Raw genomic sequence first — 11,109 nt, forward strand, 5'->3', positions numbered from 1 at the left:
GTTAGTGCGCTCGTCTCCGGATCAATCGTTCTAGGTTCGAGCCCTGACCGGGGTCATTATGTTGTGTTCTTTGGCAAGACACTTAACTCTCACAGTGCCTCTCTCCACCCAGGTGTATAAATGGGTACCGGCGAATTTAATGCTGGGGGTAACCCTGCAATGGACTAGCATCCCATCCAGGGAGAGTAGAAATACTCCTAGTCACTTCATGCTACTGAAACCGGGATAAGCTCCGGCCTGAGGGGCCAGTTGGCTCGTATGCAGACTTTACCTTACCTTACCGATAATATAACATATTCTTTCAGTGATAACAAACGACTGTTGAAGGATCTCGAGGACACTCTCCTTCGTGAGCTGGCTACTTCTCAGGGGAACATGTTGGATAATGTTGAACTGGTTCAGACTCTGGAGGACACTAAGACTAAAGCTGTCGAGGTAAATTATTCTTCTGTAGATTAGTTATGTCGTGCGCGCAGTCGCTAGACACATCTCGGATAGAATGTAACTTGCTTGTATTCTGTAGTTTGATCTTTTCTGATACGGGTATGAAGATGTTCGAAGAGTTCCTAATATTTTCTTCGAGAATAGACAGTCCGTGATCTTCGGCAGATTTTATTCCCTGGGGGGGTACTCCCAGAAAAACTGGGTGGGGGTGTGTGGCCCGCTTCCCAAAACCCTTACCCTGTTTTTGACCAAACTCTACGATTTTCCCTACCCTATTAATGACCTGACCAAACATTCGATACCCTATTTATAAACGTTGTGGCATGTAAACCTTGCCCTAAACATAAGTTATGAAGGGCTTTTGTCGATGATCTTATCGATAATGATGAAAAGTAGCTTTTTCTAAAAAAACCACACCCAATTCAAGACCAGAGTGTGAAAACCCTAGTACCCTATTGACGACCGAAATGGCCAAAATCGATACCCTATTTATGACCAAAACGGTTGAAAAACCATACACTTTAGGGCTGCATATACCTATATAGCCCATATAACGGAGTACCCACTCACCGGGATCAGTTCCTAAATAATAAGAAGAATATTCTTGTAACACTGCAAACACGACATCATTTGACGCATCCACGAGTCCTCCGTTTATTTTTTTGCCTGGAGGAAAAGATTCCTTGGCTCTCTCAATGCCTCTACATTTGAATTTCGGAAGCGTGGTTTGCTAAACTGTCTTTCTGTCTCTTTTTATAATTCCATTGTGAAGATCATTTCAGATTCATCGTTGATTATGTACATTTTTCAGTCTTCTGAAATCTGCAAAGAATCTTATAAAATAAAACTTTCGCTTGTGTTGTCTGATGTTAGCTCAAAGTAGCTCGTTGGGCCCTGTATCAAGTAAGATCTACATGAAAACACATGTAATAATATTACTGTTTTTCAGGTCGCTGAGAAGTTGAAGCTTGGTGCCAAAACAGCAATCGATATCGACAAGCTCCGCGATGGTTATAGGCCAGCGGCTAAGCTAGGAGCCGTTCTGTTCTTCGTGTTATCGGAGATGTCAGCAGTGAACTCTATGTACCAGTACTCTCTCGCTTCGTACTTACAAGTGTTTGACTTGTCTTTGAGGAAGAGTTTACCAGACTCCATTCTACCAAAACGACTCAAGAACATCATGGACACTCTGACTATGAATGTGTACAACTACGCTTGTACTGGTAAGGATAGAACTTAGACCGATTTCCAATGATTTTGGAATAGGACTAATCACGGTTTTCGACGCCATCTTGACGGGTAGGCAAAGCGGTCAGAAATTACAGTGTTTGTTTGGGAATCGGATTGCAAATAACTTCTTTTAAACATTGAATTTTGCACAGCTTATGAATTGCAACTTTACCTTACTAGGTAGCAGATGGTATTCACCACATTTTGAAGGACGTAGTTGGGATAGAAGACACTCAGTTATTTTTTAGTAAACATTGCACTTAAGTTTTGGTATGTTTTTGTAGGTCTGTTTGAACGCCACAAGCTCTTGTTCTCCTTCCAAATGACCATCAAGATCATGGAGGCTGACGGCAAACTAAACCCAGAGGAGCTGGATTTCTTCTTAAAGGGCAACATCTCTTTAGAGAAGAGTTCTCGCTCTAAGCCATTCCCCTGGATACCGGAACAAGGCTGGGAAGATATACAGAGACTGATGACTGTCACTCCTGAAGCGTTCAATTCGTTATCTGATGACATAGAAAAAAATGGCAACGAATGGAAAGAGGTACAGCGTTAAATACAGAAACACAAATTGCAGAGTGTAGTTTTAGTTTTTATTATCATTTTAATGTTTCAGAGTTGGCGTGATGTCCTCTGGATGTTGCCAACGTAATAATATTTAGATTTAGATTTAGATTAAATCTTTTCTTGGGGTATTTTGGCAGACGTTCTTACGTATTGTACGTATGTGTTAGCCCATCGCTCAACCCGTGTTGGGATTCGTGTGCCACAGTCTTCTCAGCTGCACGACAGTGGAAAGCTAGTGGGGATGGGAGTGTGAGAGATAAAATTTTTCAAGTTCGTCGTTTTTAACCCGCGTTAATCTTCTCCATCCTTAAACATCCTTGTTCCTTTATGAATTATTATTATCTGTTTGGGATTTTTCTATTTTAGTAAACTATTATTTTCAGGTTTCATTCAATTTAAAGGTAACTATCAGTAATAAAAATGTATAATAATCAGTACGTGGAAGTTGTTTTTCATACTTTGGTCGAGTAGGTTCAATCGTGGTTTAAATTTTTTTTTTTTGTCTCCAGTGGTGTGATCACGACTCGCCGGAATCCGCCGCCTTCCCCGGCCGTTACGAGGAGAAGCTGACAGATTTCCAACGACTTCTTCTTTTGCGTTGTTTCCGTGTGGACAGAGTTTACCTGGCCATTACGAATTTCGTGACAGGAAGAATGAGCGAGAAGTACGTGACCCCGCCCGTGATTAGTTTTGAGGCGATATTCGAGCAGTCCAATCCGTTCTCGCCGATCATCTTCATTCTCAGTCCCGGCTCGGATCCCGCCAGTGATTTGATGAAGCTGGCTGACAGATCAGGCTTTGGTGGCAACAAGCTGAAGTTCCTTGCTATGGGACAGGGGCAAGAAAAGGTAATGATTCCTGTGAAACCACCTCATGTTGCAAGAAAAAAATCAATCAATGGTGTTAAGTGTGGAGCTCAAAGTTATGCGAACCTAGGAAATTAAAAGGGCTTTTGCAATTGCAGGTGACCGTCCACTATCAGGGTTGCCACAGGTCAGGAAATGGTCAGGGAGATTAAAAGTTAATTTAATGTCAAGGAAAAGTCAGGGAATTTCATTTTGAGTCGGGAAAAATTGACATTTTGAAGAAAATTGGAATAATTTAACACGGCTGATTCAATACCGTTGAAGACTGGAGGAAACATTTGGGGTCACTCTGATCTCAACGATATTTTTAGCTAATGAAGATGGAAAATTTGTTGAAGATGAGCAGTCTTAATGAACGAGTAGGAAGGGCGGTTGTAAGTTCACGCTAGAGGCCGCTACTAGATCTGACATTTTGTATTTATTTGGTCAGGAAATTTTACTTTTGTCAGGGAAAAGTCAGGGAAATTTGAAAAGTGATGTCTGTGGCAACCATGACTATACGGTGTACAGTTTTGAGTAAAGAGCTCTGCTTTATCCGTGCTTTTTAACTTCTCTGTGAGATAGTTTTCTCTTTGCTTGGCGAACGGATAAGTTGAGTTTAATATTAACAGATAACTAATTTACGTTGTTAACAGATACCTAAGTTCATCTGGAAGGAGGAAAGTTCTGCTAACACGTTCGTCGACAGTTGGCTATATGAGTGCGACTGTGCCTCTGACTTTCAACACACCAACAGAAATATGCGGCGAAATTGGAAATGCTTGTCAAAAGTTTTAGGGAGTAGTTTCTAACGGTGTAGCCAACTTACCCAACATAGTAATTAAAGAACTTTCTGTATAGATTTGTTGCAAGCCCGAAACACATGACTCTTGGGGATAAGAATATTAGTTTTCATGTACAGGGCAGCTCATGAACTGTAGCATTTTTCAAATCTAATCTGATTCTACCTTCTATTTCATAGTTGGCTTTACAACTGCTTGAGACGGCGATAGCTCGAGGTCAGTGGCTGATGCTTCAAAACTGTCACTTGCTGGTGAAGTGGCTGAGGGAACTTGAGAAGGTCTTGGAGAGAATCAGTAAACCACACCCTGATTTTAGGCTCTGGCTCACCACGGACCCCACTCCTGAGTTCCCTATCGGGATCCTACAGAGGTCCCTCAAGGTTAGAACTGGTAGAAAATATATGAATGCTTTAATTTAGATGTTGCTGAGTAGTTCTAAAGAACCAAGATGATCCTGTTTTTATCATTGTTTCTGTCTGACGTGTCTCACACATGTGCTTTCCAGGTTGTTACTGAGCCGCCAAACGGTCTGAAGTTGAACCTGCGCAGTACTTACCACAAGATAACCAATCAGGCGCTTGCAGATTGTCCTCACCAGTCCTTCTCACCACTAGTGTACGTCAAAAGATTTTATAGTACATTTTATTTCTTTCAGAAAACACCGCGACGAAAAAAAGAGAAAAAAAACTTCTTCATTTTGTTCGTCAAAATAGAAATTCTCTTTGCTTGCGCCATTATTACGTCAACTTCTCGTCCTAGTTCTGTGTTTCTAAGGATCTTCTAGCGTTCTATCACGAATGCCGGTCTCTGATTGGCTACGCTACTCACTATCTATTCTGTTGTGGATAGTAGGTAGCGTAGCAGTGTGCGCTCATTAACAAACTCGCGGCCGCTTCCTTGCGTTTTCGAAGTGTCTGTGAAGAGGATTTAGAAAAAAGAAATTGAACGACTAGTAGATTTATACTAAAACAATTAGATTATTCGCTGTCGATTTCTATAAGTGATAGTTGACTCGGGCTGCGCCCTCGTCAACTGTCGCGCCAAAGAAATCTCGAGCTCATAATCTAAGTTGTATAATAGAAACACTGGTGAAAGTTTGGAAGAACTCGAGAAACCTGTGGAAACACGAGCCGACAACAGCATTTCTCGTTCTCTCAAACTTCCACTCGTGTTTCTGTAACTCGATAGAATCACGTTACGCGTTTTCTATTTCTTAAATAATGGTACAGGTAATGTGAGCTGATTTATGCACTGGAGACTTAATTTCCGTGAAGAGAGCGATAGCAAACAATCGCAGCAAAACTGCTGGCGTAAATCAGGATGTATTGTTCTATGCATTGATTGGTAAATCTATACACCATAATAACATCTGAACCAAACCATCTCTGAATATGCACTTGTTTTTCAAACAGGTTTGTGCTGGGTTTCTTCCACGCTGTAGTCCAAGAAAGAAGAAAGTATGGTAAGATTGGCTGGAATATCGCTTATGACTTCAACGAGTCCGACTTCAGCGTGTGTATGACTCTACTCAATACTTACCTGACCAAATCACTGGAGAGTCCTGATAAGAAGATCCCTTGGGCCAGCTTGAAGTATCTTATCGGCGAGGTGAGTATTCTATTTGAAGGGAATCATCATTCGTAATGCATGTCAACTACTTATTAACCGAGAGTGAGGTCTTTATGGGAAAATCTTTGACCGAGACCTTGCCGTTTTAACTGAGCGATAGCGAGGTCTATACGACAAGGACGAAGTTTGAGATTTTCCCGTAAAGACTGAACGTTCGAGGTTAATAAGTTGTTTATTATTTGACTTTTTGCTTTGGTTTCGCAGGCCCGCAATCGGCCTGTGCGTATTACGGGAGAATAATGCCCTAGAATTAGCCAATCAGAGCGCGCGTTATATCGGCTAGAAAAACAGGCCACATAATAAATGAAGATAATCATACTTGAACTGCGAGTGAGAGAATTTTAGAATAACCATGTCGTCGAAATTCTGAGAGTAAGCAGTAACTTGAGCGATTGTGCTTGGTGCATGGGAAGCCTGGAAAAAAATTTTTTTAAAAAATCAATATTCATCGAAGGTCGAAGCGATGACCTTTTCGATGCCAGTGCAAACATGGGCTTTGCCACTGAGCTTTGAAGAAGCTGGAAGTGCTAATTTTTGTCAACTGACTGAAGAGACTGTGCGTTGGATCCGAGACCGAGCTCGATTCCCTGCGGTCTTGGGAAAGCCACTTTACTTTTGCAATGCCTTCCTCCACCCAGGTGTATAAACGGGCACCGACTGACTGTTAGGGCAGCCTGACAAAGCACTGGAGTAGAGGGTGAATCTGTGATAGACCAGCATACCATGCAGAGAAGGAGTAGCAATAATACCTAACGTTGCTCAACTGACGAAATCCCGGGGGGTACTCCTATATATAAAGGACGAGGGTGCTCGTCGGAAATTTTGAAAAGAACCCCTAAGAGAGGTACCAAAATCCTGTTTTGTGGGCGTGGCTTGAAATTTCACACAACAGGTGCCAATTCTAAAACAACACATTTTCTCCTAAAAACTCTTTTTCCTTGGCCATCGTAGCTTTAGAAGAAACAAAACACAAACCGCGGTGATAAACATGGAACCAAAACGTATGTTAAACAAAGTTAATTTCCTTGACGTTTCGTATGTACAACATACATCTTCAGAAGTGACCGTTAACTAGATTACAATCGAAATTTAAACGCGAAGAAAAAGAAAAAGACTGGTATCTAATAATATGTAACAAGACTAATAGTTAATAACAAATAGATGAGTGAAATAAAAAATTACCATAATAATAATAACAATACAAAATGCTAGTAAAGAAAAAGTTTTTCACTGCCAACGTTTTCATTCAAGGCTGGCATTAAATCACGAATTAACAATGTTTCCTTAATTTTACAATGTATATCTGACCTACCAGTTGCTAAGATATCAAAATTGTCCCATTTAATATTATGGTCCGTGGAAGTAACGTGATCCGCAATGGCTGAGGTGTGACCGCTTTTAGCAAGGGCCTTAAAATGTTCAGTTTCTCTATCGTGTAGTCGACATTTTCTCCTGTCATGTTTTTTTTCGGCTCAATATCTTAAAAGGTACCTGAAAAGCTCCTGCTGTGGAGCTTTTGAGGCTAAATACCCGAAGAGGTACTAAAACCGCTATTTTTTTAAGGTAAGACGAACACCCCCGTCCTTTTTTGTATGGGAGTCTCCCCCCGTGGGGACGAGATACGTTCTCTTGGTTGTTTTAATTCCCTGTCACTGCCCCGTTTGTTCCACAGGTGATGTACGGTGGTCGTGTGATCGATGACTTTGATCGCCGGGTGGTGAAGACCTACATGGACGAATACATGGGCGACTTCATATTCGACACTTTTCAGCCATTCCATTTCTATAAGAACGAAGAAGTTGACTACTTCATTCCTAAACCTGAGAAAGGTGTGTATTCATGACAGTCTTAGCTTTTCAGGCTACGTCAAAAAGCCTGCATGACCGAGTAAGCCGTCTGACCATTTAGAAACTTTTTTTTGCCGTGTGAGTTTGCTAGCAAAATAGTTAAAAGTGAGGCCAATACGGTATGTATTGGCCTTTTGGACAAGGGAGTACGATTCAAAGGGCGTGATTTTGTAGAATATCGAAAACACGTGCACCTGGTTTTAAAAAGTAGTCGGGGGCTTATATCTGGGAATCTCAAAACAGGGTTTACGAAGAAAAATTATTTTCATTTCAGATGCTTCAGAGGCCAGCCGAGACTTGTACGTGGATGCCATCGAGGCACTGACCCTCTCCAACACCCCTGATGTGTTTGGTCTTCACCCCAATGCCGAGATCGGCTACTACACTCACTCAGCCAAGGACATGTGGAACCATCTTGTGGAGCTCCAGCCACAGACAGGTGGGGAAGCGGGAGGTGTCAGCCGCGAGGAGTTCATCGGGAAGATAGCCACCGACATTCAAGGCAAGCTGCCTCCTCTGTTTGATGTAGACAGAGTCAGGAAGAGCATCAGTGAGATCACGCCTACCTACGTGGTGCTGCTGCAAGAGCTCGATCGGTTTAATGTTCTCATCAGGAAGATGTCCACTTCGCTTATCAACCTTCAAAGGGTAGGTTATCTAACTCCACTGTTTTTTCCCTTTTAAGTTCTTTGCCCCCTAAAGCGAACGGCACTTTTTTCCAAGTCACCAAATAGACTCTCTGCCTGTGTACAATATACCATTGGAAAGCCACTGATCAGTTTATTGAAGAACTGACATCAGCAGCTATGAAGGAGGTTGTCATTTTGAGAGAAATTGCTTTAAAATGTGAAACTGAAAAAACTTCCAACACGTATCAACTCTCAAATATCATAGGTTTATCCCTAAACTAATAGCTTATTTAACAGGTCTAGTGCAAAGCTTGATGTGAAACAAGTCGTACATTCCATTTGCATGTCACGATTCTTCAGGGTCAAAAAGTCAGGGAAATTGACATTTTGAAGAAAAGTCAGGGAAAATTGAAATAATTCAGCACCATTGAAGGCTGGAAGAAACATTTGGGGTCACGTGATCACAATGATATTTTTAACTTAATGAAGAAGGAAAATTTGTTGAAACCTTACCAGTCTTAATGAACGAGTGGAAAGGTCGGCCGAAAGCTGAGGCTAGAAGCTGCTTCAATATCTACACGTTTTGTATTTATTTGGTCAGGGAAATTTTACTTTTATCAGGAAAAAGTCAAGTAATTTTGAAAAGTGATGTCTGTGGCAACCATTAATTGTAAATCCTCCATTCCGGTAGTTATTTATTGGTGACCATGTCTATTCAAAATAATCATTTGGCGACTTATTTTTGAGCACACTGACAAGTATATAATAACCTTATTTGGATAACGTTCCTCAGGCTCTCGCCGGTGAAGTAGGAATGAGTAGCGAACTGGACGAGGTTGCGCGTGCGCTGTTCAATGGTCAGATTCCTAACATTTGGCGCAAGCTGGCTCCTGCTACACTCAAGTCGCTTGGCAACTGGATGGAACATTTCCTTAAACGATTGAGTCAATACAACAAATGGGTAAGTTGGCACTTTGCGTCTTAAATAAATAAATTACAATATTTAGAGAGGAAGCCTTATAAGCTTTAGCTGGTTTTCATTGGGGTCCTGGTTGAATTGGAATTTGGAGATGCTGGTTTTTGTGAAGGAAGGAAAACCGGAGCACCCGGGAACAAACCCTCGGAGCAAGGCGAGAAGCAGCAACAAACTCAACTCACATATGGCACCTGACCGGAATCGAAGCCGGGCCACATTGTTGGGAAGCCAGCCTTGAAATATAAACTTGTTATGTTGTCGTCTTGGGCTTTTTAATGGTGGCGCAAAAGGAGGGATTTTTTTATTTTTTTGCAACGAAACCTAGCATGTTCTCCTTTGCTTTACGTTTAGGTCAATGAAGGTGAGCCCGCAGTGATCTGGTTATCCGGGTTACACATTCCGGAGTCTTACTTGACAGCCCTCGTGCAAGCCACGTGTCGTAAGAATGGCTGGCCTCTGGATCGCTCCACTCTCTACACCACAGTCACCAAATACAGGACCGCAGAGGAGGTGACCGAGAGGGCACATTCCGGCTGTTTTGTGAGTGGGCTGTACTTGGAAGGGGCCTCCTGGGACCTAGAGGCAGGGTGCTTAAGGAGACCCAAGCCAAAGGTGCTTGTTGAAGAGCTGCCCATCTTGAAAGTGATCCCCATTGAAGCACACAGGCTCAAATTACAGGTAACGTGATAAGTGGTTGTTTTCGTCATCATTGCTGTTTTTCGTGTTATGTAGTGTTGCAACAGCTTTTAAGTGATTTTGAGAAGTTTTATGCTAAAAACTGTTGAGTTGTTCAACCTTCGTCAGGTTCACTTATCAAAACCCCATTTCCTTGACTATTGAGTCTTTCATCGTTTGTTTCAAGTACTTTTCTCCCTTACTGTAAGTCGATTTAAAATACACGCGCCAGTGCCTCCCTTATACATTTAAAATGTAGTGTTCTTCTGTTTAATGTATTTTTTCTTTGTAGAACACCTACCGTTCGCCAGTCTACACGACCTCGCAACGCCGTAACGCCATGGGTGTAGGACTGGTGTTTGAAGCGGATTTAGCCACCCATGAACATATCTCTCACTGGGTGTTACAAGGCGTATGTCTGACACTCAACTCTGACTAGAATGCTGTTCCTGTAGTTGCTGTAGTACTGCGTTTATTTATTTTATTTTTTTATCTCGTTCTCGTGTGGTTTTCCGTCATAGGAATTGAGAAATTTTTCTTTCTAGCTGTATACCTTTTGTTTTTATGCCATCAGTATAACTTTAGTCAGTCGTTATCCTGTTTAAAGAGTTTGGTCCCAAACTTAGAGTACTTAGAGTGATAAAGGTTTATTTAGTGGGCATAACGAAGAGCGTCCGTTTCCATCAGTGAGTGACCATTGTAAATAATGATTCCTTTTAAACACATCTTTTTGAAAAGCGTAAACATAAGCCTGTATTTTTGTAAATAATGAGAACACTTACCATTCGTTTTATTTACTCAGACTTGAAGGAAAAAAAACAAGAATCGTTTTTTCTTGCGTGAAATGCATGGAAATGCAACGTCGTAGTAATTTATTAATGTTTAGAAGTGTATTAAACACGTTTTGCGTAATAAAGTACCGTCATTCAGCCTTTTAAAAAGGTACAAACAAGTGTGTTGTCTTGTTTTCACTGCAGTGAAGTGGTTTTGTTTTTCGAGTACATAATTTACATTACTTCTGCGGTCTTTGAAACCAAAGACCGCAGACTCTGTGCAAAGAACGATAACATAACAAATTGCGGCGTACAGCGAGCAAATCCTCTGGTACTAGTTGCGTAATAAGTACATTTGGCAGATGAAACAAAGGCTTCATCTCCTAAAAGCACCTTAGCTTATTCCGATTTCTGTATCATTAGGTGAGTAGAAGCATTTCGACTTTCCCCTGGATGGGATGCTATTCCAATGAAGTGCTAACCCCCCGGAATTAGAGAATCTCCGGTACCCTAGACTCGCCACAAGTCGACTGCGAAAATGCGAAAGCGAGCGAGTCTCAAGACGACGAAAGCGAAGGACGAAGTCCCGAGACGGGCGACGAAGTCGCGAGTCCACCGTTTCCCGCCGAACCACCTAATTATCTAATCTATCGGAAACGGGCTTTGAGAAAGTCTACCGGTACCCAGCTAT

The 11,109-nt window shown here is 41.7% G+C and overlaps 1 protein-coding gene across 1 annotated transcript in view; it reads left to right on the forward strand.

Annotated features, from left to right (window-relative positions):
- Positions 1-10,597, forward strand: part of LOC110040785 (dynein axonemal heavy chain 10-like) — a 55,149-nt gene extending 44,552 nt beyond the window's left edge. Inside the window, exons 53-64 of the mRNA XM_089279186.1 lie at positions 306-435; positions 1,394-1,667; positions 1,959-2,218; positions 2,751-3,089; positions 4,069-4,269; positions 4,395-4,504; positions 5,302-5,497; positions 7,191-7,347; positions 7,640-8,013; positions 8,788-8,955; positions 9,322-9,648; positions 9,938-10,597. Coding sequence (XP_089135312.1) covers positions 306-435; positions 1,394-1,667; positions 1,959-2,218; positions 2,751-3,089; positions 4,069-4,269; positions 4,395-4,504; positions 5,302-5,497; positions 7,191-7,347; positions 7,640-8,013; positions 8,788-8,955; positions 9,322-9,648; positions 9,938-10,084 — 2,683 coding nt within the window. The 3' untranslated portion in view covers positions 10,085-10,597. The remainder of the gene's footprint in view (positions 1-305; positions 436-1,393; positions 1,668-1,958; positions 2,219-2,750; positions 3,090-4,068; positions 4,270-4,394; positions 4,505-5,301; positions 5,498-7,190; positions 7,348-7,639; positions 8,014-8,787; positions 8,956-9,321; positions 9,649-9,937) is intronic.
- Positions 10,598-11,109: the final 512 nt, after the last annotated feature.

Source organism: Orbicella faveolata, unplaced genomic scaffold (assembly GCF_042242905.1).
Source record: "Orbicella faveolata isolate gen_17 unplaced genomic scaffold, um_ofav_v1 contig_47, whole genome shotgun sequence".
NCBI lineage: Eukaryota > Metazoa > Cnidaria > Anthozoa > Scleractinia > Merulinidae > Orbicella > Orbicella faveolata.